General features: G+C 38.2%; 2 protein-coding genes and 1 pseudogene across 2 annotated transcripts; 2 read left to right on the forward strand and 1 right to left on the reverse strand.

The window, feature by feature from the left end:
* Positions 1–201: 201 nt before the first annotated feature.
* On the reverse strand, positions 202–2,184 carry LOC112188300 (7-deoxyloganetin glucosyltransferase). The gene is made up of 2 exons (XM_024327399.2): positions 1,569–2,184; positions 202–1,416 (listed from the first exon to the last, which is right to left on the reverse strand). Exons 1-2 carry the CDS (start codon positions 2,068–2,070, stop codon positions 479–481), a joined length of 1,440 nt encoding a protein of 479 aa, XP_024183167.1. The 5' UTR covers positions 2,071–2,184; the 3' UTR covers positions 202–478.
* A 15,339-nt stretch (positions 2,185–17,523) lies between these two features.
* LOC112189716 (7-deoxyloganetin glucosyltransferase) lies at positions 17,524–19,838 on the forward strand. The gene is made up of 2 exons (XM_024329065.2): positions 17,524–18,421; positions 18,529–19,838. Exons 1-2 carry the CDS (start codon positions 17,914–17,916, stop codon positions 19,467–19,469), a joined length of 1,449 nt encoding a protein of 482 aa, XP_024184833.1. The 5' UTR covers positions 17,524–17,913; the 3' UTR covers positions 19,470–19,838.
* Positions 19,839–20,328: 490 nt separating this feature from the next.
* On the forward strand, positions 20,329–23,148 carry LOC112189714 (annotated as a pseudogene).
* The last annotated feature ends 31 nt before the right edge of the window (positions 23,149–23,179 follow it).

Below are 23,179 nucleotides of genomic sequence, written 5' to 3' on the forward strand. Positions count from 1 at the left end.
TTTCCTTGGGGATATGCAAATAAGGTGGGGAGTGAATTTGGATTCATTGCAACAAGGCGTGAGATTTTTAGGTGAGGAAAAGTATCTGAATTTAGCTCTAATACCAAATTTTATTGGGGTAAAACGAAAGTGCAGTAGGCTAGAAACTAGTTTTTTAAAGAAAATTTGATTTAACAAAATAGAGGGGATTACAAAGATGAATGGATAAGCAGAGCAACTGCTCCTACTATCTGTTCTTCTTTTTCTTAGTTGCATCATAAAGCTGCAGACACATATTTAAACTTGGAGAGTTGGATTCTAGAGATTAGTAGAGTTCCAAGATATTGAGAATTCTAGAGGACACTAGCTATGACAGACAACACATTTAATGCTAATCTTGGAAGCACAAGATTACAAATTACAAATTACTCTCTTAACACAATCTACTAAGCCAAACAGACATTACTTCAATAACAATTTTCTAATGCATAGATAACATTTAACTTTTCTGCAGTAGAACTTGGTTCACTAGATTGTCCAAATTTTTGAACGAAGAACCCTCCGGAGCCGTAGCTTCTTTCGCAAGTTTCTTCCACTCCATGACCTTGCTCTTCATTTTCTTACCCTTCTCTCCTTCCATTAACTCCTTAACAATCTTCTCTACTTCGTCTCTCTTGACATCATTGGTAATTTCCATTCCGATCCCCCATTTTTTACAAGTATAGAAACAGTTTGTTTGCTGGTCACCAAAGAATGGCCAACAGAGCATAGGCACTCCAGCTGTCAGACTCTCAATGGTCGAATTCCAGCCACAGTGTGTAAGAAACCCTCCGACTGAAGGATGGTTAAGCACTTCCTCTTGTGGACACCAACTTGCTATGAGACCTCTTTCTTTGGTTTCAACTACAAACTCAGGTGGCAGAATAGCCGATCCACCAATAACAAGATCAGGCCTCATTACCCACAAAAAATGAAACTTGCTATTTGCAAGTCCCCAACCAAACTCTACAAGCTGTTGTGGTGTCAAGACCGCCACACTACCAAAGTTCACATAAACAACTGAATTTTGCGCCTTATTCTTCAACCATTCGAGGCATTCAGATTCTTCTTTCCACAGACTGTATCCCATAGACTCCAAAGGGTCGTTTGGAATCTGATTCAGAAGTAACTCGATAGGGCCAATTGTATAAACAAGTGGCTGATCAAACATAGAAGAGATAGCATCCAAAACATCATGTTCCAAAGCATCAAAAGTAAGTAATACAACTGCAGAAGCTTTATGAACGCTATCCGTGGCCTCCATGCAGAAGTTAAACACGGGGTCATTGGGATCTGTTGTTCGAAAAAGGGTTGGGAGATCCCTCAAACGAATATCTTTCATTCCTGGAATCCAATCTATTTTTCCATCCAGAAATCCATTTGTGAACCAGCTCTCATCTGCAGCACCCAAGTAATAGATTAGTGATACGAAAATTTCCCGGGCATCAAAATAAAATGAAAAAACTGCATGTCAATATACATATGTAATACACACACACACACACAAAATTTATGTATGTATATGTATGTGTGGCTAGTTATTTATTCACCTTTGAATGGTGCAAGCCCTTTTTGGACCAAAGTGCGAAATTGTTTGAATCCCATGAAGGTGGAAGCAGAAACAGTATAGAAGAGTGCTATGGGGACTCCAATTTCTTCAGCTGCTGTGATGGTAAACATCGACATGAAACCATCTGAAACAATGCAAGTCACTGGAAGATTAGTCTGAGTGTTGTTAATTTTTATGAGGAGATCACGGAAAGGAGCCAAGAAATTTTTTCGGACAGAGTCACAAAGTAAAGCAATGTCTTGGGTGGCATCTTCATTTGAATCTGGAAGGCCATCTGGAATGGTTTTAAACTGAAAATCAGGGAAGCCATCTAAGGAGTTGGGTCCTAGAGACTTAAGGAAGCGCTTGTGATTGAACTCTGTGTTGACAAAGGTTACATAAAAACCTCTGTGGTGTAGGAGTTTTGCCAATTTAAGCACAGCCTTTATATGGCTTTGAGCAGGACTTGGAATACAAACAGCATGAGGCTTATTGGGAGACATCTTAGAATTTCCAGTGTGTGTATGTGGTCTCACAGTTGCACATCATTTATAGGGCTAAAGGGCTATTTTTTGATGTGGTCTTTAATCCTTATGCAGAATCTTGAATACGTACTCTAGATTATATTTGCAACTCTAGTGGGTGCAATCACACCAGTCCCGTTAGAACTCTGAAAACAGGTCAAATTTGAGTGAGAGTAGAATGACAAGTAAACAAAAACTGCGAGATTTGAAATAAAATATAAATAGAATCATATCATATGCGGACGTGAAGTCCGAGTCACCAGTGAGAAAATTATCTTTAACCGTTCAGCAGGATGTCAGAAAATTGAGGATATCATAGCAAAATTATAAGTGCCTAGGCTTAGCAGGGTAACAAGCAAGCAAAGAAATCGAGATGTATCCCCCTTCCATGAAAGTACTGATCATATATACCCCATCACTTGAAATATTACAAAGGACCACCAGATCAGTCCGCTTAATAATTGTAAGTTTTCTTGTAATTCGACCAAACAGAGTTGCTAATCAGCTATTATTGCTTTATATATGTAGTGTTTTAGGAAAATAGATTTGAGAGAGAATTTGTTGAGAGAATTGTCATTATATTATTGAGAATAGGAGCCCTATATATAGGGATTACAAAATACTAGTTCTAATGTTACAAGGAATACCAATCCGTGTAGGATTGGGAAATCTAGAACCTTCTCTCCTATTCCTACTCCTAGTTTGATAAGGCACACTAAACTTGATTTTCCTTCAACACTCCCCCTTGTGCCGCTCAAACTTGGTGGTGACGCTTCATCCGTTGCCTCGTTAAAAACCTTGCTCGAGTGAAAAAAAACCCTGTGGGACAAAAACACGGTCGAGGAGGAGAAAAAGAATACAACACGTCTTCTACTCTTCGAAATCAAACATGTAGACATCATGACTCCCCCTGATGTCGATATCTCCCCCTGATTACTACAATCATGGGAGTTCGGATAACTTTCTCAATCTGATGCTCTTCACATGTTTCTCGAAGGTGGATTTAGGTAGCGACTTAGTGAATAAGTCCGCTACATTATCCTCTGATCGGATTTGATTCACTTCAATCTTTAGAAGTGATTGTTGTTGCTGATTATAGAAGAACTTAGGCGATATATGCTTGGTGTTGTCGCCCTTGATGAAACCTAACTTCAATTGTTCAATATAAGCTGCATTATCCTCATAAATGCATGTAGGTTCATCCGTGGTAGACTTCAAACCACAACTTCCTCGGATATGTCTAATTATAGACCTTAGCCATATACATTCACGTACGGCTTCATGTAGAGCAATAATCTCTGCATGATTTGAGGAAGTAGCAACAAGGGTATGCTTTGTAGACCACCAAGGTATCGCAGTGCTTCCCATGGTAAAGACATAACCCGTTTGGGAGCGACCTTTGTGAGGGTCAGAGAGGTACCCTACATCAGCAAAACCCATCAAGACATCATTGTCGTTTTGATGGAGGGGGATAGAGTGAGGCCGGCCACCCCTGGTGGTGGTGACGGCATTGGCGGCAACATGGCCGGCCACCTTGTCATGGTGGACGGTGGCTCCATGCCTAATGGGGTCTGATCCCATTCTTCCGTCATTCATCTTCTCTCTGTAGGGATAAAATAGGCCCATATCAATCGTACCTCTTAGGTATCGAAAGATTGTCTTTACACCAATCTAATGGTGACGTGTTGGCGCAGAGCTATGTCTAGCTAACAAGTTCACTGCGAATGAGATGTCTGGTCTTGTGCATTGAGCTAAGTACAATAATGCGCCTATTGCACTTAAATAGGGCACTTCTGCCTCTAATAGCTCTTCGTCCTCATCCTTTGGACGAAACGGATCTTTTCCTGGCTCAAGACTACGACCGATCATGGGAGTACTCACAGGCTTTGCTTTATCTTCATTAAAGCGCCTTAAGATTTTCTGAGTATATGCAGACTGATGGATCAAAATCCCATCACTACGGTGCTGGAGTTCTAAACCGAGACAAAACCGTGTTTTCCCAAGATCTTTCATCTCAAATTCGGATTTCAAGTATTTAGCAGTTTCCTTTAACTCATCTAGAGTTCCAATTAGGTTCATGTCATCGACATAAACTGCTACAATTGCAAATCCGGAACTTGTTCTTTTAATGAACACGCATGGGCATATTTCATTATTAATATATCCCTTCCCAATCAAGTAGTCACTTAGACGGTTATACCACAATACCACATCCGTCCAGATTGTTTTAATCCATATAGTGAGCGTTTTAATCTTATTGAAAACGCGCTCCGTGGTTTAGAACCACTTGATTTGGGTAATTGAAGTCCATCTGGAACCTTCATATATATCTCTGAATCTAGATCCCCATAGAGATATGCTGTAACCACATCCATAAGCTACATGTCAAGTTTTTCGGAAACTACCAAATTGACAAGGTAGCGGAACGTTATAACGTCCATTACAGGAGAATATGTCTCCTCGTAGTCGATTCTAGGGCGTTGTGAGAAACCTTGTGCCACGAGGCGGGCTTTATATCTAACCACCTCATTTTTCTCATTACGCTTTCTAACAAAGACCCATTTATGGCCAACAGGTTTTACATCTGGGGGTGTCTGCGTTATAGGCCCAAATACCTGTCTCTTTGCTAGTGAATCCAATTCAGCCTAGATCGCATCTTTCCATTTAGGCCAATCCGCTCTTCGTTGACATTCTTCGACAGAGCGAGGTTCAATATCATCATATTCTATAATTCCTTTTGCAACATGATATGCAAATGCATCATCAATTGCCATAGAATTTCTATCCATCATCTCATGTACACTAGTGTAATTCATGGAGATCTCCCTATTCTCTGGAATTGGTTCTTACATTGGAGCGTCCCCCAATGATGTCTCTTGGACATAACCATAATCCGGAATATTCTCATGAAATGGATTATTTACATCGATGATTAATGGATTATTTTGTGCCAAACTCACTTTCTTTCTTGGGCGAGAATCCATCGAACATGCCTCCCGCGCTTCCTAGCGGGAGCCGTGGGCCTAGCCACAACGTCACTACCACTGTGGACGTTGGCGCCATGCTCAAGTGCCCTTGAGGTGGGGTCATGTCCTCTAATTTTAGGGACATCAATCCTTGCAGGCACATTTGCAGCAGGTATGCGTGATCTCGTCACTTTAGCGATATCAGAAAACGCATCAGGCATCGATTCTGCTACGTTCTGAAAATCGAGAATTCTCCGCACTTCAATTTCGGACTGTGCGGTTCGGGGATCAAGATGAGACAGAGTGGGGACAGACCACGACAATTCCTATCGTTCCTGTTGAACATTGATGTTCTTATCTCCCCCTAACGACGGGAAGACTGTCTCATCGAAGTGACAATCCGCAAATCTAGCGGTAAAGAGATCGCCTGTCAAGGGTTCTAAATAGCGGACAATTGTTGGAGAATCATATCCAACATAAATGCCTAATCGTCGTTGAGGACCCATTTTGGTGCGCTGTGGCGGCGCAATTGGCACATAAATTACACACCCAAATATGCGTAAGTGTGAGACATCAGGCTCATACCCAGTCTCCATCTGTGACGCAGAAAAGGGTTGAGTGGCAGTGGGCCTCAGACGAATAAGCACAGCTGCATGCAATATTGCATAGCCCCAAGCAGAAATAGGGAGATTGGTGCGCATTACCAATGCCCTAGCAACCATTTGTAGTCGTTTAATGGCGGTTTCTGCGAGACCATTTTGGGTGTGAACATGAGGAACTGGATGTTCAACTTCTATCCCAATGGACATGCAATAATCATCAAAAGTCTTTGATGTAAACTCCCCAGGATTGTCTAATCTTATAAACTTAATAGGATGATCAGGGTGGTGAGCCCTCAACTTAATAATCTGTGCTAGGAGTTTAGCAAATGCAGCGTTCCTAGTGGACAATAGCATGACATGTGACCAGCGTGTCGATGCATCAACCAACACCATAAAATATCTAAATGGTCCGCATGGTGGTTGAATAGGTCCACAAATATCACCTTGGATTCTTTGCAAGAATGGTATATTTTCTTTAGTGTCCTTTGCATAGGATGGTCTCGATCCTAATTTTGCTAAAGAGCAGGCTTTGCAGAACGAATGATGGGCTTTAGAAACAACCAATGAGGATTTTGGTTTAGCCATGAAGTCACATTGGACTTTAGAAGTAGAAATTGGAGACAAAGAAGCCTTGGTGGCGTCAAGGCCACCCTGAGGCCGCAGGGGTATGGCGGCGCCGACCAAGGATGGCCGGATTTTGGGGTGAACGGTGCCATGAGGCCCAGGGGCTCATTCGGTGTCCAAAAATCGAGTTTTATTTCTTTTTGTTCTGAAAAATGGATGTCCGTGTGAAGTCTTTAATATACGGATCATCATATCACGACCTGGATGTCCCAAACGGTCGTGCCAAAGCCTATATGTGTCAGAATCCCATAAATCATCTCTCATAACATGATTGGATTCAATTATTCGAATAGTGGTTGCATTTCTCTGTTTTGATTTTGCTAAGGGACTAGCAAAAGCTAAGTGTGGGGGAATTGATTCAAGCTAAGTGTGGGGGAATCCCCGGCAACGGCTCCAAAAATTGATACGCCCAAAATAGACTATCAACTTAACCCTGCAAGATGTAGTCGTTAGCAATATAGAGTAAGCAGGGATCATTCAAGCCGGGGATTGAGGGTAACTTTATAATTCACGCAAAAGAAAACAAAACAAAACTAACTAAAGCACAAAACAAATAACAAAACAAAACAAAACAAAAAAAAGTCAAATACTAGAAAAGAGAGAAAAAGATGGCAGGAAACAGAAGGGGATAGAAAGGGGCTCTGCAATCCTAAACAAGAACAATATTTTGGGGTTTTTGGTTTTTAACGAAAATAAATGATAATATAAAAGAAAAACGATTTTTATTTTAGGTTTTGAGAAAATAAGATGGAGAACATGTTAGAGACTTGGAAATCCACCACCAATTACTTTCAAACAATGTTAAGTTAACCTAGATTCAATTACTAAGGTGTGAACAGAAACCAACCAAGAAACAAGTCGGAGCAGATCATGTCCCTTATTAATGTTTCCCTAATTACTTAGTCTACGTGAACGCACAATAGCTAAGCCTATCAAACATGCAATCAAGGTATAGAACGCTATCCTATCAACAACACATATAGTGTCAACATATTTGAAGCATTAAGATCTTATGGAAACGATTGATTATAGAGTTGCAGTCTAGTGTGGAACGCCTACCTAGCATGCTTTTCTAATTGTTTAAGACATCAGCTTTTGTCCAAAGCCTTGCATACTTGTGGATTAGAAAACAAGACGATTAGGTGAATTATTTTCTAAACCTAGCTCCAATTACATGCATAAATCCTATGTTCGCGACCATAAAACATACACATGAAAAAGTTTTCAATCAATCAGAAATAAACAACCAATTCACACCAAATATCAAGAAACTAGATTTAAACAAACATATGTTCTACATAATTGGGGCTTCAAACCTCGCCCCTAACAAAAAGTAACTAGCCACACATCATCTTAAATTCAACAAATAAAAGCATGAGTATTAGATTACAAGATGATAAAAACCGTAAAAGGGAGAGTATGAACTCACAAACATTGAACTATTCCATTCATTTGTGCATATCCACCACTAGGTTCTTAGTTTTGATTAGGCTTTGGTGAAAATCAAAGACGAGCATTGCTAAGGCTTGGTGCCTTAGATTAGTTTTATTTTATTTTATTTGTTTTATCTCCTTTATTTGCTTGGTGACTTTAGTTCCGACCACCCAAGGATTGTGGGTTAGCCACTAATCCCCGTGGTACGATAACTTTGGGCATTATACTTCCCTATCTTGACAATGATATGTACGCTTGCGTAAATGTGTATCAAGTCAGATATTCAGTTTATTCTGGTATTAAGTTACACTAGTTTAATTTGGTTGATCATTTCACATGCAGCTATGCACTTTCCAATGAGTATCAATCAAATTGAGCTTCTGAATGGCTCAAATTTTAAGAAATGGAAAGGTGACATAGAACTGAATCTGGGAATATTGGATTATAATCATTGACTTGATGCATAAACTTTCACAAGCGTACGAATCGTTGTCAAGATAGGGAAGTATTAAGCCCAAAATTATCGTACCACCGGGATTAGTGGCTAATCCACAATCCTTGGGTAGTTGAAACTAAAGTCACTAAGCAAACAAAAGAAAAAGAAAATAAATAAAAATGCTATTCTAAGGCACCAAGCCCTAGCAATGCTCGGCTTTGATTTTCACCAAAGCCTAATCAAAACTAAGAGCCTAGTGATGGCTATTTACAATGAGATAGAAATTGTCATTCAAAATTGTGGTTTTAATTTTCTAAAAGACTAAGTCAAAAACTAAATTAACAACAACAATTAAAAACAAAGAAATAAAATAAAATAAAAGAGAGATAGATTTGGGTACTAGGGATCACTCTATAGCAATTTCAATACAACGAACACATTTCAAGAAACAAATAATATATCTTCATGAGAACCAAATCCCGTACTTAATGCCGGTCAAGGCCACTAAGCCTAATTTCCTTAAGTGTATTCACATTTTCAGTTAGGACAAATATGAACTCTCTAACTCAGGAATTAGTACCTTGTCAGGGCTACCAAAACATGAACTAATGGGATAGAGCTCTAGAAATTAGGGATTTAAGCATGCAATAGTTACAACCTAAAATGTAAAAGATTACTTAGTTCTCTACCTAATGCCGGTTAAGGCCACTAAGTCAATTTCTCTCATTTGGTATCCATTCTTCCGGTTAAGGCAAGAATGAACTCTCTAACCCTAATCATTATGCCTTGTTAGGGCCGCAACGTCTAGGATTAAAGGCAAAGGGCACAAAAAAATAGAAACTTAGGCAATCATTCATTCTCGATTAAGCAACTACTAATTACATGAAGCTAGTGAACAAAAGAACCACCAATTGTATCACACAACACAAATCTCAAAACATAACAAAGAGAGTGGTCAATTCCCTAAAATTTATGCATCAAGAATTAATTAACATAGTAATTAGAGTGCACCCATATGAAAATACATTATTTATCACTTGAAAATATGTTCATTACATCAAAATTGAGCTAGAGTTAGAAACCCTAGCTCCCAAAAGTAACTACTCACAACCCATATTAATGAACATCAAAATTACAAAATTCAAATAGCAAAGAGTAGAGACGTGTATGAGAAAACAAGGATAGTCACAAATAGCTATGAAGCTAGTATGACTAGCCTTGAATTACAACCCCACAAAATACCCAAATCTTGAATCTTGTAGAAATTGAGGTCCTTGATAGATCCTTGAAGCTTTGTGTGAGTAGTTCTTCTAATCTCAAAAGAAATTATAAAGAAAAGAGAAAAATGGAAGGGAAGGAGGGAGGGGGCGCTGTTCAGTTCTCCCTTCTCCTAGTGTAGAGATGGTTGTGTGTGTGTGTGTGTGTGTGTGTATCTCTATATATATTTCCCTCGCTAAGAAATAGACGCTTATCCGTGAGGGATCCAGGAAGATCTACGGCTAAGAAAACAAAGGAAAATGAAAGAATAGAGAGCTGGTGAGGTAAGGTGACACGTGCAGGCCATGTTGCTGTCATCTTATGACCTAGTCTTTGCAATTAAAGCAAAGGCAGCAGACCACAAAGTGACAAGCAATTAAACAATTAAATAATTAAGCAATTAACAACATAGCTGCACGTTTTGTGCTTAATTAACCAATTAAGCTTAATTGCATTAATCAATTAACTTAATTGCTTAATTAAGATTTCTACAATTTCGTCTTTTTGTTAAAACCTCCGAATTGCTCCATTTCACGTCATTTATCTTGAATTCCGCAATTCCGCATATTTCCTACACAATAAATAAAAAATGGATTAATTACATATTAATCGACTTGAGGATTAACTTGTTTATAGTGTTTTAGATACGATTACATTCATAAAAATACGTGTAATCAATCATGTTCTAAAGGAGAATCCACCAGCAGTAGTGACTGAAAGTTCTAGTAGAGAAGCAAGGGAAAAGCATGACAAATGGTACAAGCATAACAAAATGGCACTGATCATGATCAAGAAAAGCATGCATGAAACTGTGAGGGGTAGTGTACCTGATTCAGAATTAGCCAAAGTGTTCTTTGATTCTATTGCAGAAAAGTTCAAAATTTCAAACAAAGCTGAAGTGTAGAATCTGGTGAGGTCTCTTGCAAGAATGAATTCAATGGGAAGACAAGTGTTAGAGAGTATATAATGAGAGGTTTAGACATTGCTGGAAAGCTTAGAGCATTGAACATGGCCATTGATGATTCATTCCTAGTGTACATGCTTCTAGACTCCCTTCCAAGTGAGTATTCTCAATTGAAGACACTCTACAAGACTCAATAGGAGAAAAGGAGTGTGAATGAATTGAAATCACTGTGTGTAGAAGTTGAGCAAGAGAAAGAGAAGCAAGAAGGAACTGACAAGGTTGTGAATCTGATGACCAAAACCAAGTACAAAAAGAAGTTTGGAAATAGAAACTCCAAGCCAGGTACCTTTGTAAGCACTTCCAAAACTGTTATGAAATCTGATGTTGATAAAATGAAGTATAGACCTGCAGGTGGCATTAAGTGTTTCTTTTGTAAGAAACCAGGTCACTTTAAGAAAGATTGTGAAGGTTTCAAAGCTTGGCTGAAAAAGAAAGGTAGTTTTTTATCCAAATCTGTTTTCAGTTTTGAGTCAAATGATTATGTGCATGACAATTTTTGGTAGTTTGACACTGGTTCCCGTATTCATATTGTCAATTCATTACAGGGATTGTCAGAGATTTCAATCCCAAGAAAGAATGAGACAAGGGTGTGTACTGGGAGTGGCCAAAGGGTGGCTGTGAAGGCTGTAGGAATTGTCAAACTCAAGTTTAGGAATAATTATGTATTAGTATTGAACAATGTCTATTGTATTCCAAGTATAAGTAGGAACTTGATTTCTGGATCTCAATTTGTAGCAAACAATGGCTTCAGCTTCTCTAGTAATAATAAAGTTATGAAGTTCTATTTTAATTTGAAATGTTTTGGTGATGCTGCACTTTTGAATGGTTACTGGTGTGTTAATTGCACAAATGTTTTAGCAGAAAATGAAAGCAAATATATTTTCTTTCTAAACAAACCAAGTTCAAAGAGAAAATTTGGTGATTCTTCATCTTTTCTGTGGAACAAAAGACTTGGCCATATTTCAAAATAAAGATTGGTTGAACTGGTTAAACAAGAAATTTTGCCTCATTTAAACTTTGCTGACTTTGAAACTTGTGTTGTTCGTACAACAGTATCCACAACGCCCTTGCGGGCTCCGTAACAAGAAATGATATATTCTGTTAAAGACACATAAATTGCTTTGAATAGGTAAATCAATCATTTGTCCTTGTGGATCCGACATTAACCCTCTCATACCTACTAATTGGTGTACTTGAGATGCATTTCCTCTAGCTCCCGAAAAATACATCATATGGACTGGATTAAAAGGGTCCGTCATCCTAAAATTAGGATTAATTTCTTGTCTCAAATATTCACTTGTAGCATACCATATCTCAATAGATTGGCGTAATTTTGACTGTTTAAAGGGGAAAATGACAAATGCTAGAAAGACAGGATAAAAAAGAAGTGAGCATTTGCTTGAATTGATTCATACAGACATCTATGGCCCTTTTCCAGTTAACACAATATGTGGAAACTGCTATTTCATAACTCTCATCGATGATTTTTCAAGGTATTGTCATATCTATTTAATTTCTGAAAAATCACAAGCTTTTGAATTCTTCAAAATCTATACAATTGAGGTTGAAAAACAAACTGGCATGGTCATCAAGTCTATCAGATCAGATAGAGGAGGTGAGTACTATGGCAGGTATTCTGAACGAGGACAACATAAGGGTCATTTTGCTTTGTACTTGTAGGAATGTGGAATAATGGCACAATACACTACACCATATACTCCACAACAAAATGAAGTGTCAGAAAGGAGAAATAGAACATTGATCAGCATGGTTAGGAGCATGATAGTGAGATCAGGACTACCAAAATTTCTGTGGGGAGAAGCTTTAAAAACAGCAAATTATATTTGCAATAGAACTCCAAGTAAGGCTGTGCTAAAAACCCCTTTTAAACTTTGGTGTGGATACAAACCTAGTTTGAATCACTTTCATGTATGGGGCTGCAATGCAGATATCAGAGTTCACAATGTAGCAGATGGAAAAATTGATTCATAATCAGTTGGTGGCTATTTTGTTGGCTACTGTGAAAAATAAAAGGGGTTCAGATTTTATTGTCCAAGAAAAAGTACAAGAATTGTAGAATCACACAGAGCCACATTCTATGATGAAGTTTTTAATAACGATGCTGGAAAGGATATTGAAGCTAATATGGAAACTTCACAAGCAGATAACAATATAGAAGAATGGTTTGTATACCAGGATGACAGTGAGTTAGCAATCCCAAATCAGAACTGCACCAGCAGTTCAACTTTGGATTTAAATCTCATTCCAAATGATGAACAAGCTGAAGTTATAGCACAGCAAGTAGGAACTACAATTCATAGCATGGATAATGTTCAGAATGAACAAATCGCAAGTGAGCAGCAAATTGAAGTACAAAGGCAAGAAGAACAAGTTAATGTGAATGCAGCACTAATAGAAGAAGAACCACAGCCTATAGCCTTGAGAAGATCTACAAGAGCTAGAAAATCGGCCATACCAGATGATTATAAAGTGTATTTAACTATAGAAAAAACTAACATTGGAGATGAGGATGATCCAACCTCAGTTGCAGAAGCCATGCATTCAGTAAACAGTGCAAAATGGAGGTTGGCAATGGAGGATGAGCTTTACAGCATGGCACAAAATGGTGTGTGGTCCTTGGTTGACAAACCATGCAATGCCAAGCCTATAGGATGTAAATGGGTGTTCAAAACAAAAATGGATTCAAATGGGAGGATTGAGATATACAAAGCTAGATTGGTGGTTAAGGGCTATAATCACAAGGAAGGAATTGATTATAATGACACTTTCTCTACAGTCTCAACCAAAGATGCATTCAACGTCATCATGGCCCTAGTAGCACACTTTGACCTTGAGTTACACCAGATGGATGTCAAGACTGCATTTTTGAATGGTAATTTGCATGAAGAAATTTATATGTTGCAACCAGATGGTTTTGCAAAAGATGAAAGCAAGGTTTGCAAGCTCAAGAAATCAATACATGGTCTTAAGCAAGCTTCCAGGAAATGGTACCTCAAGTTTGATAAGGTAATCACTCAACTTGGTTTTTTGGAAAATAAATTAGATGAGTGCATTTATCTCAAGACCAGTGGGAGCAATTTTATTTTGCTCATTCTGTATGTTGATGACATTCTACTTCAAGTAGCAACATTTATTTGTTGAAAGAAACGAAAGCCTTTCTTTTGAGTCAATTTGATATGAAGGGCATAGGAGAAGCACGTTATGTGCTAGGCATTGAGATAACCAGAAACAAAAAGCAATATGCTTTAGATCTATCTTAGAAGAATTATGTGGATAAAATATTGCAAAGATTTGGAATGCAAGGCTGCAAGTCAGGTGATGCACCAATATCTAAAGGAGATAGGCTCCATAAGGGTCAGTGTCCTAAAAATATGTTGGAAGTAGAAAGCATGAAGAATGTGTCATATGCAAGATTGGTCGAGAGTTTGATGTATGCTCAAATTTGTACAAGGCCGATATTTCATTTGCAGTAAACATGCTTTCAAGGTTTCAATCAAATGCAGGTCATGAGCATTGGATAGCAGGCAAGAAAGTACTAAGATATTTGAAGAAAACCAGAAATCACATGCTAGTTTACAGAAAATTAAATGAACAAGAACTGGAAGTGGAGGCCTATACAGATGCATCCTACAAATCAGACATGGATGACATAAAGTCAACATCTGGTTATATATTTCTTCTAGTAGGTGGAGCCATTTCATGGAAGACTACCAAACAGACCTTGACAGCAACATCAACTTTTCAAGCTGAATACATTGCCATTTTTTAGGTAACAGGTCATGCATTATGGCAGAGAAATTTTATTTCTCATTTGAAATTGATAAGTTCTATTGAAAAGCCTATGGTGATTTATTGTGATAATGCATCAGCAGTCTTTTTCTCAAAGAATAACAAGAGGTCCTCAGGTTCCAGAAACATTGATGTCAAGTACTTTGCAGTAAGGGAAAGTGTTAGAGATAATGAAATTGAAGTTGTAAAGATTGGAACAAAAGAGCAGTTAGCAGATCCATTGACTAAGGCTTTACCAGTGGCTGAATTTGTGAAACATGCTGCAAATATGGGCATTGCAGACACTATTTGATGCTGAAGAACATATCAGCTTTATCTCACAAGTTAGTATTGACTAGTAGTTCTGTTATTTAAGTTGTGATATGATCAATAAAATGCAGTTATATTATTAAGGTTTTATCCAATTAATTATCTGCCAAAATCAAGTTGTACCAGCTTTATCTCACAAGTTAGTATTGACTAGTAGTTCTGTTATTTAAGTTGTGATATGATCAATAAAATGCAGTTATATTATTAAGATTTTATCTAATTAATTATCTGCCAAAATCAAGTTGTACAACTTTCAGTTGCTATTCATTGAATGGCAATATGTATATGATGCAGATTGTGATAAAATTTTATAGTGGAATATAATTTGCTTTATTTCTATTAATTTAGAAATTTTGGTAGGACTTCGAGCATGCCTGTGATTGAATGCATTTATAACACAAAGTATGCTTATACTGCTACTGTAGCAGAAATTCATGTGATATTAGCCTGTTGCAAGGTGATGTTTATGTTTATTCACCATACTGTTCTTAGGTTGCTTTAAGCAGACATTATTGACAAAATTCTTAATCAGTTGAATTTAAATAACTTAAGTGTTTTAAACTCGCAGTGCACTCTCCAGTTGATCAATTTTATGTATATATATGATGTATGCTAGTATTCAGACATGACTTAAGGCAATGTCAAGTTCAAGGGGAGATTGTAAGCTAATGATATTTGGCCAATACTTGAGGTGATTCTTGGAAAATTTTGGAAAGAAGATGGTTTAACAATCAACTCAGTAAGAATGAAATGGTTATAGAATTTTGAGTGAAGCCATGTGAAGAGGAAAGGTTTCAGAAGCTAAAGTAAAACAATGTGCAGGTTTTCTCCAGAAATAATAGCTTATGTCCACCTATTTCAAAATTGCATAACTAATTCTAGAAAAATGCTTTTGGGGTGATTCAAATTCTGAAATGTTCATATATGTGTCTAATATATTTCTCTAGAAGAAACTGACCCCAAATTCTCAACGGTTTAGCTCCAGTTTTGAAATGAATGCAACTGGGTCAGATTTTACTGAAAACTGAAAATCTGCATAAACTGGTTCTTTTGTGTAAAGCTCTTTTGGTACCCAAAATGGCTGGTTAAGTAGACTCTAAGACACCTATAGGAAGTATCTAAAGCTTCTAAAAGCTTAAAGTCTCAGTCACCCTTCAATACTATAAGGGGAAGGTCTTGTAGCTCACTAACATGATGTTTTGACACTACTAGCAAAATACCAACACACACGGATTTACTGTATTTAAAAGCTACAGATATCCGTGTGAAATAGAAATACTGACAGAAATCCGTGTGAAATGAGCATAATGGGGCCCACAATAATTTATACAATAACAATATCAACGGAAATCCGTGTGAATAAACAACAGTCACAGATATCTGTGTAAAAACTAAAACATTTTCACAAGGATATCTGTGTGAAAAACAATTCACACGGATTTCTGTATGTATTATAAATTAGTTTATTTCGAAATCATTAATTTTTTATGTTATGTGAATTATGGAGGGACGGATTTCCGTTACAATAAGTATTTGATACAGATTTCTGTGTGAAATGAGTAATAGACATGGATTTCCGTGTGAAAATGTTGACACAGTAATCCGTGTGAAAAAGCCAAAAAGGAGACTACACACAGAAATCCGTGTGAATAAACAACAGTAACTGATGTCTGTGTAAAAACTAAAACCTTTTCACACGGATATCTGTGTGAAAATAACAATTAGCTACAAAATTCCGTGTGAAAAAGTATAGGTGTATACACTACTAGCAAAATAACAACACACACGGATTTACTGTAGTTAAAAGCCACAGATATCCGTGTGAAATAGAAATACTGACATAAATCCGTGTGAAATGAGCATAACGGGGCCCACAATAATTTATACAATAACAATATCAACGGAAATCCGTGTGCATAAACAACAGTCACAGATATCTGTGTAAAAACTAAAACATTTTCACACGGATATCTGTGTGAAAAACAATTTCACACATAAGGTCATTCTCAAACTGGTTATGTATTAATTTACCATTGGGAACAAGGCGATATCTTGGAGATCAACCAAGCAAAACCCTTGTGGCTACCTCCTCGAACCACTTAGAGATCATTGCTCTACATGAGGCAGTTCGTGAGTGTGTATAGTTAAGAGCTATCATTACACATATTCGAAGGACTAGTGGTTTGAGTTCTACCACTGAAGAGCCTACTTGCATTTATGAAGATAATGCAACTTGCATCGAATAGATGAAGTTATGATATATCAAGGTTGATAATACAAAACACATATCGCCAAAGTTTTTCTACAATCAGCAACAACATGCCCTCCTCAAGATTCAAGTGAATCAAGTAAGGTCTGAGGAGAATGTGGCAGATGTTTTCACCAAATCATTGCCTAAGGCCATATTTGAGAAACATGTGAAAATCATAGGAATGCGAAGACTTTCCAATCTTCCTTGATTAATGTAAGGATCAGGGGGAGGTGTAGACATCAGGGGGAGTCTAACACACACATGTCATCCTCAAATGTAAAACGTGCGTTATGCTCCTTTCCTTCGATCAAGGTGTATTAATTTTTTGTTCTATAGGGTTTTTATTGTTACTTGCCAAGGTTTTAGTAAGAAAACAACTCATGCACTATTTTGTCTTTGACTTGGCACAAGGGGGAGTGTTAAAGAAAAACACATTATGTGCCTTCGTCAAAGTGACTGACGGAGAGAGAATCAAAGAAATTAGCGATTGCCATCAATCAGCAAGGATTACAGATCAATCAACATTTAATGTCATCATTGTAATTGATATTTCTATTGTAATTCTTTCTCTATATAAAGATACTATGAAATAAAATGAGTAGACTAATTCCAATTCCATTTTACTTTTACATTTTTTTTTCTATAAAATAAACCCTTAGCTATCAAACATTTATATATGTAAGTGATAATCGAACTCTATCATTTTTACAATGTTATAATTATAACTTATCAACGGTTACTGCTCAGTGAAAACAACTAGGCCCATCTCGTACTCTCAGCCCTCATTCGATGAGTTAAGGCCTTAAGGGTCAGCTCTCAGTCACCCTGCTTGGATCCTCACAATCGTTTACTAGAGGACGATTGAAGTGCACCGGAGCTTCTTCTTCATCATTTGCATTCGCCGACGATCACAAAACTCACGATCCGACACCGAGTCATAATCGTCGTTGTCCGGCGACCGCGAATCCGAAGACGATTCTTCTTCCTCGAGGAAGCTGTGGACTGACAAGGCGAGACGTCGTCACCGGATTGCTCATTCCCGCTGCTGACGTAGCTCTCCTGTCCGACGAGCCGAGCCTTGACCCTTGTCGTTCGGCGGGTAAGGCTCTCTCTGGAATTGTGAAGACAAATTTGGGGTTCGGTGGATAAGAGAAGATTTTGGTAAAGCGATGAGTTCCTTAGCAGTAGGCACTAAGCCTCATGTTGTCTGCATTCCTTTGCCATTTCAGAGCCATATAAAGGCAATGCTTCAGTTTGCTCAACTCCTCCACCACAGAGGTTTTCATATAACCTTTGTCAATACAGACTTCAACCACAAGCGCTTTCTTAAATCCCTTGGACCCAACTCTCTTGATCGCTTTCCTGATTTTCGGTTTGAAACTATTCCGGATGGCCTCCCAAGTTCAGAGGAAAAGGAGTTCCAAGACATCCCTTTGCTTTGTGATTCCCTCAGAAGAAATTGCTTGGCTCCGTTCCGTAATCTCCTCAACAAACTGAATGGCAATATGAATCTTCCGGTGACTAGCATTGTCTCGGATGGCTTCCTGACATTCACCATCACAGTTGCCAAAGAACTTGGAATTCCTATAGCGCAGTTCTTTACTTTGGCCGCAGTTGGATTCATGAGCTTCAAAATATTTCCCACTTTGGTGGAAAAAGGATTTGCACCCCTTAAAGGTAATGAAAGCAATATTTTAACAACTTACCAGTTTTATGCTTGAATATTGCTTGCGTATACAGTATAAACAGAGGATAAAGTACTTCTTTTAACATGGGTGTTGCAGATGAGAGCTGTATAACAAATGAATTATTGGACACGTTAATAGACTGGGTTCCGGGAGTGAAAGATATCCGTATAAGGGATCTCTCAGGCTCCTGGAGAACCACAAACCCTGATGACATCTCGTTTAACTTCGCCTTAGAAGCAGTGGAGGGAGCTCATAAAGCTTCGGCAGTTATTGTTCATACTTTTGAGGCCTTGGAGCCAGATGTTTTGGAAGCTCTATCCAGCACTACATCTATGCTTCCACCTGTTTACGCCATTGGCCCTCTCCAATTACTTCTCAATCAGATACCGGAACACCCTTTGAAGTCTGTTGGATACAGTTTACGGAAAGAAGAAACCGAGTGCCTCCATTGGCTAAATGGTAAGATACCAAACTCAGTTGTGTATGTGAATTTTGGGAGTGTAGTGGTCATGACACCTCAACATCTCATTGAGTTTGCTTGGGGACTTGCAAATAGCAAGCTTCCATTCTTGTGGGTTATTAGACCTGATTTGGTTGCTGGTAAATCTGCAATTTTGCCACCTGAGTTTGTAGCTGAAACAAAGGAAAGAGGTCTAACAGCAAGTTGGTGTCCCCAAGACCAAGTGCTCAACCATCCATCAATTGGTGGATTTTTAACACACAGCGGTTGGAATTCAACCATGGAGAGTATTTCTGCTGGAGTTCCAATGCTCTGTTGGCCATTAATTGGTGACCAGCGGATCAACTGTCGCTATACTTGCTATGAGTGGGGTATTGGCATGGAGATCGGTAATGATGTGAAGAGAGACGAAGTACAGAAACTCATTGAAGAGTTAATGGTAGGAGAGAAGGCTAAGAAACTGAAAAATAAAGTCATGGAGTGGAAGATACTAGCAAAAGAGGCCACCGCTCCACTTGGTTCATCAACCATAACATTAGACAATTTAGTTAAGCAAGTGCTATTAAGCAAAGATTAGACGTTATTCATATGGCAATCTTAATTAAGTTTTTGTGGATGTTATTGGTTGCCTTGGTAAGTAACTTCATGTAGTATAGGCATATACTGCTTAGCGGCCAAACTCTCAACTCTCTTTAACCATCTTTAATATCATTTGCTATAAGATTTATGTTGATCTCAATTTTCAGTTTCTTTTGCTTTGTTTTTTGATTTTGCTCAAAGGATGGTATACGGCTTTGGCAGGACGATGAACAAACTGGTATATCTGAAGATATATTATTAATTGCAATCTTTCATCTCCATGTACTATGCATTTGGATTGTAATAAAACTGGTTAATGGCTTTCTAATTGGCTGATTAACGGAAGATCTTGTGGTTTCTTCATCAATTGGAGTGCTGGTTTATGACAAAGGGTATGGTCTGAGAACTGGTTTTCCTGCTATAATATACACTATTAACGTTCAGGCCATTTTACTATTCTACAAGATTTGATTTGTACATGCATGAAAAAACAAAACCATTCCGTACATTGTTATTCTTTGTGTCCAGACTCTTTATTAGACTCATTGTCATATAGAAGACCCACACAGAACTTTCGGTTTCTTTTTTTATCCACATGAAATGCTGTTCTTGATATCCCTATAAATCTGTTTTTCAAAATTATGGTACAAGTAGATAAAGGTATTTGGTAAATGTGTAGTCTGTCATGTATATGTAGTGTGTGCTTCTGAATTGGGATGCAGGTGGGAAGAGATAAATTATTTGGTTAATATAGGCATCTATGGTGCAAGGAGCACACTGGCAGCTGCTGGTGTTCAACATGACGCTGCCAAGGTGACTTATGGTTCAACGCAGCTATGGTGCAAGTACCGGTTCTTCCTGATTTTAGTGCGGAAAAGCAGGGCACTGGACATGGAGATTGCTGAGTTCCTTCGAACAATGCTCCACTTGAATTTGGAGGACGGTCTGCTTCAACAAGCACTTGCTATAAGTGTGGCAAGCTATCATCGGGTTAGTAGTGTCCTGCTGGTTAATATGCAATCTGCTGATGACACATTAATTTCTTGACTAATGGGTAATGCATCTCTGTTTGAAATTGCCAAGACCAGTTTTATGTTGCATGTTATGAGATGGGAGTAGTCTCGCCTATGAATATTTTACAAGTTGTGGAACCAGTAGACAGAACTGGATGCCTTTGTTGTTTGATCCTGACTTTATTCTCAGTAGAAATTGCTCGTTTGATGTTCTTCTTTGGAGGACCATAGCCATGTAGTGATCGATATGTCTCATGTTTGCATACATTACACGTACAAGTACATGTTCAAATAAAGGACCAAAAGGAGTTGATATTCTGAATTGCCTCAACTTGTTCTTTTGGTCCTTCGATTTTTGAATGAAAACTTTGTGTTATTTTGTTCTGGCCACACTTTGGTGCTTAGTCGCTCGAATTGTGTGCTCTTGTAGTCTTCAGACTATCCTCAGTTTTAGTTCATAAAAAAATGAAACATTTCCAATGAGCTGCAGTTGAAATGCTTTTTAGGTTATAGAGAGAAGTGCCCTTGATTCTGACAGGTCTTTGAGTATTTTCTGTTGTTACGTGCTTACGTACCCTTTTAGGATGATCAAGATACATGAGTGAGGTCCAATACTAGATGGGATTGCTTGATTGATATATTAAAAAAAAAGTGATGATAAATACCCAATTTAAATATATCTCTTTTAGGGAGATTCACTTGCATCATGGGGTTAGAGAAGTTGCCAGCATTGTTAACTTTTCTTTGTGGCTTCTTTTGTTCGCATTGTTCTTCACTATTTGGATTTTCTTCTTGTTATAATTGTCTCTTACCATATACATTATAAAACATACTTAAGAACATGCAGGATGCCGTTTCAGTATTCAATAAGATTCGATTCTTCTTTGTAAGCCACATTTTGATTTTTACCTAGAGTGACTCTTTATAGGCCACATTTTCACAAGATAGAGCCACTCCAAAATTTGTGAGAACATTTGTGTGAAACTGTGAATACCTAATACAGAAACCAAGATGAGTTCCATAGCAGTAATCAATAAGCCTCATGCTGTATGCATTCCTTTGCCATTTCAGAGCCATATAAAGGCAATGCTTCAGTTAGCTCAACTCATCCTCCACAGAGGTTTTCATATAACCTTTGTCAACACACAGTTCAACCATAAACGCTTTCTTAAGTCTCTTGGACCCAACTCTCTTGATTGCTTGCCTGATTTTCGGTTTGAAACTATTCCGGATGGTCTTCCAAGTTCAGATGAAGATGACAACCAAGACCTCACTTTGCTTTGTGTGGCCGTCAGAACACATTGCTTGGCTTCGTTTCGTAACCTCCTCAACAAACTGAATGTCAACATGAATCTTCCTGTTGTGACTTGCATTGTCTCAGATGGTTTCCTCCCATTCACTATCACAGTTGCTGAAGAGCTTGGAATTCCTATAGCGCAGTTCTTTACTTTGGCGGCAGTTGGATTCATGAACTTTAAAGTATTTCCCACTTTGGTTGAAAAAGGATTTGCACCCCTCAAAGGTAATGAAAGCAATATTTGAATTACTTACCTGTTTTATGGTTAATTGCTTGCATATAATTCAGTATAAAATATAAACAGACGATGAAGTAATTCTTTTTAACATGGGTGTTGCAGATGAGAGTAGTATGACAAATGATTTTTTGGACACGGTAATAGATTGGGTTCCGGGACTGAAGGATATCCGTTTAAAGGATCTCTCAGGCTCCTGGAGAACTACAAACCCCGATGACTTCAAGCTTAACTTCACCTTAGAAGCAGTGGAGGGAGCTCATAAAGCTTCGGCAGTTATTGTTCATACTTTTGAGGCGTTGGAGCTAGATGTTTTGGAAGCTCTATCCAGCACTACATCTATGCTTCCACCTGTTTACGCCATTGGCCCTCTCCAATTACTTCTCAATCAGATACCGGAACACCCTTTGAAGTCTGTGGGATACAGTTTACGGAAAGAAGAAACTGAGTGCCTCCAATGGCTTAATGGTAAGGCACCAAACTCAGTTGTGTATGTGAACTTTGGGAGTGTAGTGGTCATGACTCATGACACCTCAACATCTCATTGAGTTTGCTTGGGGACTTGCAAATAGCAAGCTTTCATTTTTGTGGGTTATTAGACCTGATTTGGTTGCTGGTGAATCTGCGATTTTACCACCCGAGTTTGTGACTGAAACAAAGGAAAGAGGTCTTATAGCAAGTTGGTGCCCACAAGAGAAAGTTCTTAACCATCCATCAGTCGGAGCATTTTTAACACATAGCGGTTGGAATTCAACTATGGAGAGTATTTCTGCCGGAGTGCCTATGCTCTGTTGGCCATTACTTGGTGACCAGCGGATCAACTGTCGCTATACTTGCTATGAGTGGGGTATTGGCATGGAGATCAGTAATGATGTGAAAAGAGATGAAGTAAAGAAACTTGTTCAAGAGTTAATATTTGGAGAGAAGGGTAAGGAAATGAAAACTAAGGTCATGGAGTGGAAGAAACTAGCAGAAGAGGCCGCTGGTCCACTTGGTTCTTCGCTTATAACCTTGGACAATTTAGTATATCAAGTGCTACTAAGTAATTAACTATATGTAGTCATAGGCATACATTGCTTAGAGGCCCTTGTCTCAGTTCTCTTTAACCGTCTTTAATTTCTTTTTGCTATAAGATTTATGTTGATCTCAATTTTCTGTTTCTT

This window comes from Rosa chinensis, chromosome 2 (genome assembly GCF_002994745.2).
Source record: "Rosa chinensis cultivar Old Blush chromosome 2, RchiOBHm-V2, whole genome shotgun sequence".
Lineage (NCBI taxonomy): Eukaryota > Viridiplantae > Streptophyta > Magnoliopsida > Rosales > Rosaceae > Rosa > Rosa chinensis.